Consider the following 6000-nt stretch of genomic DNA (forward strand, 5'->3'; position numbering starts at 1 on the left):
AGAGAGACATGGGATGCCAGGGATGGATCGAATCCGGGTTGGCTACATGCAAAGCAAGTTCCCTACCTGCTGTGCTATCTCTGTAGCCCCCCAAGCAGATTCTTCAGGGGCCCATGGAGAGTCTCCAGGAGGCAGAGGGCACCCCTGTGATCTCTGAATCAGCCTGGATGAGCCAACAGAGACTGTCTCTAGAATGTGAAATCCACCGCAGGGTTATTGTTTTGTCCTTTTGTTTTCGTTTTAATTTGTGGAGCTGGAGAGTGACCCTCAGACATTCATTTTTATTTACTTATTTTTTTATTTGGGGCCTTGCCCGCTGGTGCTTAGGGTTTACTCCTGCCTCTGAGCTCAGGGATCACTCCTGGCCATGCCCAGAAGACTAGGTGGAGTGCCAAGGATCAAATCTGGGTTGGTCGTGTGCATGGCAAATGCCTGACCCCTGTAGTATCTCTCTGGCCCTTTTAAATTTTTAACTTTTGGTGTCTGTATTTGAAGTGTACTCTAATGCTAGACTTACATCCCAGGCCTAAAAGTTCCTTTGAGATACTTGGGAAGAGAGGGATGGGGTTTCTTCCTCTGGGGGCATTGAGACTGTGTGTTACTTCCAAAGGGCCCCATTTTCCTGAGAAGCTGAACTTGATTCCACCTTCCTAGTTCCTCTCTAGGCATTGTCTTCACTTACAATAATGCCCGGTCATTTCTGCTCTTCATGGACCAGTGCCCGTCAACTTAAAGTTGGAAAGGCTGGCTCAGAAGTTGACCTACCAAGGAAGGTTGAGAGCCTGGTTTTCCCAGCTCAGGGCTTATACCTGGCTCTGCACACATGGGTCACTTCTGGCCAGGCTCCAGGGGGATCCCATGTGATGCCAAGGATAGGACCCTGGGTTAGCTGCATGCAAGGCAAGCACCCTATCTGCTGTACTATCTCTCCAGCCCCAACAAACATTCTCGTTTTGGCAGCTTTGCGACCCCAGTGTCACTGGACTGGCCCCTTAGCCCCCAGACCTCCAATTCCTCTCCTGTTTCTAGCACTCTTGACCTGGAGCAAGTCACAGCCTGAGTTTGTCTTCTGATTCCCTCCTTGATAAAAAGGGGCAGCAAGATGGGCGAAGAAGCAAATTCAGCAAATGCCTTTGTGTCCTGAATGATAACGATTTGAAATTACACAAGCTGTTTCATGCATGTTATGGATTCCTGTCATGTTTAAGGGTTTGGGGTTGTTGGTTTCGTTTGGGGCCGCTGCTGGCAGAGCTCACGTGCTCCTGGTTGCATGTGTTTTACTTAGTCTTTGCGCTGGACTCCAGTCTTCCCAGGCCATGGTTGAGAATTTGGGGGTGGTTTTGTTTTTGAACCGCAGCCGGCAGTGCTCCAGGGCTGCTCCAGGCTCTGTGCTGGGGGCTCACTCCTACCCATGCTGGGAGGATTATGCCAGGCCTGGGATTGAACCTGGACCTCTGGCATCTAAAGCATGGCCTTAGCCCATTGAGCTCTCTCGTCTGCCCCCGCACACCTGCAGGGCAGGCACCCTAATAACAGGCTAATAGTCCATGTTCGAAATTTTTTTTTTCTTTTTGGGTCACAGCCGGCGATGCACAGGGGTTACTCCTGGCTCATGCACTCAGGAATTACTCCTTCCGGTGCTTGGGGGACCATATGGGATGCTGGGAATCGAACCCAGGTCGGCCACATGCAAGGCAAATGCCCTACCTGCTGTGCTATTGCTCCAGCTCTCATGTTTAAAATTTTTTAAAGACTCTATAGCAAGTATGAGACCCTACTCCATCCCCTACCCATCCTTCATATTTCATGCCACAGCAGGATAACTACAGATGTGTGTGTATGTGCTTGTGTGCGTGTGTGCGTGCACGTGTGTGTGTGTGTGTGTGTGTGTGTGTGTGTGTGTCTATACTGTGAGCCTAGAGAGCCGGCAGCTAACATCCAGTGCTGACTGGTTTCCCCCTTCCCCCCCTGCAGTGGCGCCCTCTCCCGCCAAGCACAGAGCCAAGATGGATGATATCGTGGTGGTCGCTCAGGGCTCACAGGCCTCGAGGAATGTCAGCAACGATCCTGACGTCATCAAGTTGCAAGAGATTCCGACCTTCCAGCCGCTCCTGAAAGGTAGGGCCTTGACACTTGTCTCCGCGGCACTCATCGGGAAGGTTTGCAGGGCCCCAGAGACGCGCCCCTCTGCTCTGGGTCTGTGCCCTGGTGAGGTCTGCTTGGAGCGGTCTTCCCTGCTGACAGCCCGCCTTTCTCTCTCACGCTTCATCCCCACTGCCCCTCCGCGCAGGTGGCTGGGGACCGCCTGGTCTCCTGGCTTCTCCCTCAGTGCTCTCTGGGCCCGACTCTCGGTCTTTCGTGCACTGCCGAGTCCTCGGTGTTTAAAGGAGAGCCAGTTTAACGCCAGGGGCCGGGTGAAGGAAGTGAATGATGTTGGAGCGTTACGTTGCCGAGACAAGAGTCCATTCTTGCTTGGGCTGGACAATGGAGTCACTTGTTGACTTCCATCAGGAGAATCCCTATGACCACTGTGAACACATATAATTAATCCTTTTTGGATGCCTCCCCTTCCACACACACACACACACATACACACACACACACACACACTAGTGCCAAGGGTCAAGCCCAGGGTCTTGTATGTACAAGGCAGCGGAACTCCAGCCCCGTGCACCTCAAGTGTAGTTTAGAGGACAGAGTATAGATGCCAGTAGCTCTCCCGATTTGCCAACGTGAATTAGCCACCCTTTAAAATGAATTTTATTAATGGCTTTCCCCCCCCCCCAATTAACTGGAGGGGGTTAATGCTGTGAGAATCTCTCTTTCTTTGTCTCCCTCTGCCCCCAAAGATGAGGAAGTGTAAATCAACATAAGGCCCTGGTTTTCTTAAATTGGCACAATCTACTGTAGAACACGTTGATAACTATTTGCACCAAAGTGTCTCTCTCTCTCTCTCTCTCTCTCTCTCTCTCTCACACACACACACACACACACACACACACACACACACACACACACACACAACACTCCCTTTCTTTTTCCACCAGTAACTATGTTGGAATGGTTAGTGTAAGATAGAACAGCTGGCAGACAGGCAGAAGTTGAACCTTGATGTCGCTGGTGTCAAGTCACATACCGGTAACATTATCCCCCACCATTTTCTAAAATAAGCGGGTGGTGCTTATTGATGATCATAATTGTGATCAGTGTTCAGGGGGCTGTCCCTGGCGGTGTTCGGAGGCTCTTCCTGGCCTGCAGTGGGGCTGTGTCCGAGAGCTGCTGGCTTTGTGCGTGCACACCCGGGGAAGAGGCATGAGAGAGGGGGAGAAATCACTGGACGGGCGTGGCCTGAGACTAGGGCTGGCCACACATGGCCATGGCCCCCTACCAGGAGCAGGAAAAGCCGTGAGCACTGCAGTAGATGTCCGTGTTTCACGTGTGCGAAGGAAACATTCACATGTGTGATTAGAAAAGATCCACAAGGGGTTTCAACTGGGTGGAAATAATCAAATAATCGTCCAGAAGGGCAATGGAGAAGATTCTCCATGACTTCTACTCAGATCTCTTCAATAGCCACGTCCACCTGCCCACATACCAAATCCCGCAGGATGGATATGTCGTTCCCAATGTTCTCCCGTTCAAAATCCGACACGCCAGTTCATTGAAGTGAACAGCACCAGGCCCAGACAAGGTCAGACCCGAACACCTGAAGAACCTGCCGTCAGTGCTCATCAATACGCTGGCTCGGCTCTTCACACGCTGTCTGAATGAAAGTTTCCGTTCCAATGGAAAACCAGCAAGACTGTACTACTGTACAAGAAGGGAGGCATCCACGACATTGGCAACTATCGCCTGATCTGCCTATTGTCTGTCATCTACAAGTTGTTCACTCGAGTCATCCTGAATAGGATTGGCAGAACACTAGATGAAGGACAACCATGCGAGCAAGCAGGGTTCCGCAAAAGATTCAGCACCATCGACCATATCCACATGATAACCAAGCTCATTGAGGTTTCTCGGGAGTTCAAGATGCCGCTCTGTCTAACGTTCATTGATTTAAAGAAGGCCTTTGATTCTGTTGAGACAGAAGCGGTCATTGAAGCCCTAGCCAATCAGGGCATTCAAGCCCAATACATCAGGATCCTCTGTGAGCTGTATTACAGGTTCACTACCAGGATTTCACCATTCTACAAAGAAGTGATCATCGTTTTTGAATGGCCTAAGGAATTGAGTAAGAACAACAACCTAAAATGCAAACTTTCATTTACTCCTAAGAGAATCTTTCATTTCTTGATGCAAATTTATGTAGTTTGTAAGTTTACTGCAAAGAATGCCTATTAAATATAAAATTTAAAGTGTCTTTGCAAAACAGCTAAATTTTATACTAAATTTATTTGCCAAAGTTGATCTCTGCTGTCATGTATCATTCCAGGCCCTTGTTCACATTAAAATGTATCATATAATTCTTTAAATGTCCTATTCCCCATCATATTGAAAAACTTCTATCTACTTTTTGCCTTATAATAAAGAAATCTGCTGGCTTCTGTCAAAAGTCAATCAAGAAAAAATAAAAACAAAATTTCAAAAAAAAAGTGATCATCGATGTCAGGAGAGGGGTTCGACAGGGTGATACCATTTCACCAAAACTCTATAGTGCCACCCTCAAAAACGTCATATGACGACTGGAATGGGAAGGAATGGGAGTGAAGATAGACGGTCGGCAACTACACCACCTCCGCTTTGCTGATGACATCGTTCTAATAACACCAAACATTAGCCAAGTGGCACAAATGCTTGCCGATTTCGACCATGAGTGTGGAAAGGTCGGACTACAGCTGAATCTCACGAAGACAATGTTTATGAGAAACAGCCTCGTTCCTGATGCCCCATTCGCTCTCAACGGAACGACCATCTCCGAATGCAACAGTTATGTTTACCTAGGTCTAGAAGTCAACATGACTAATGACCTGGCACCTGAGTTGTGCAGGAGAAAGAGAGCAGCTTGGAATGCCTTCAAGAGCATCAAAGAAATAGCTGAGGATGAAAAACTGCCAGCTCCGGGCACATCTCTTCGATTCCACTGTTCTTCCTGCATTAACATACACCTCAGAGACCTGGGCCCTATGAAAACAGGATGAGAACGCTATTCGGGTCTCCCAAAGAGAAATTGAAAGAGCTATGCTTAGAGAATCATGCTTCACTGAAATGAGAAAAAGAATCTGGAGTTCCAACCTCTGTCAATGGTCAAGAATCAGGGACACTGTCTCGTTTGCCAAGGTGTCGAAAATCAGATGGGCTGGACATGTAATGAGATTTGGAGACGACCGCTAGACTAGAGCCATTACTGACTGGATTCCACAGGACATCAAAAGACCGCGTGGCCGCCCACCTACCAGATGGTCAGATCAGACTTCTTCGTCAAGACCCTGAAGATCGGTTTGAGGCTCTTTGCATTCCTAGAACGAGCAGACGCCATTGGGCTACACTAGCACGCGACAGGGATGAATGGAGATGTTACTGGCGCCTGCTCAAGCAAATCGATGAATAATGGGATGTCAAGTGATCAAGTGATCATTAGAAGATTAAAAATAAAGGCCAGAGAGAGAGAGTATAGCAGGTAGTTTGCTTGGCCTTGCACGCCACTGATGTGGGTTCGATCCCCAGCATCCCATGCAGCTCCTTCCAGCCAGGAGTGCTCCCTGAGGACAGAGTCAAGATTAAGCCCTGAGCACGGCCAGGCGTGGCCCGGAGACCAGCAATAAATACGGAATAAATAAGAGATAATACGATAGGTCACCTCCTTAGTACCTCTGTGTGAGAGCCGCGATGGAGACACCGAGAGTTTCAACTCATCACTGTGAGTCTCAGTGAGCGCCTGTCTCACGATGGCCCGGGAACACCGAGGTCTTCCTAACATCTTGTGCAGAGAACGAGACTCAGCTTTCCATCTTAGCCCAGCCCACTCCAGAGACCACCAGACTGGAATAGGAAGTAGGAGGA

General features: G+C 49.0%; 1 protein-coding gene across 1 annotated transcript in view; it reads left to right on the forward strand.

The window, feature by feature from the left end:
- The window catches only part of BORCS5 (BLOC-1 related complex subunit 5), a 64073-nt gene that overhangs the window by 1813 nt on the left and 56260 nt on the right, over nucleotides 1-6000 (forward strand). The window contains exon 2 of the mRNA XM_056117478.1: nucleotides 1975-2118. Within this exon, the coding sequence (XP_055973453.1) occupies nucleotides 1975-2118 (144 nt within the window). The remainder of the gene's footprint in view (nucleotides 1-1974; nucleotides 2119-6000) is intronic.

Source organism: Sorex fumeus, unplaced genomic scaffold (assembly GCF_029834395.1).
Source record: "Sorex fumeus unplaced genomic scaffold, SorFum_2.1 ptg000003l, whole genome shotgun sequence".
Lineage (NCBI taxonomy): Eukaryota > Metazoa > Chordata > Mammalia > Eulipotyphla > Soricidae > Sorex > Sorex fumeus.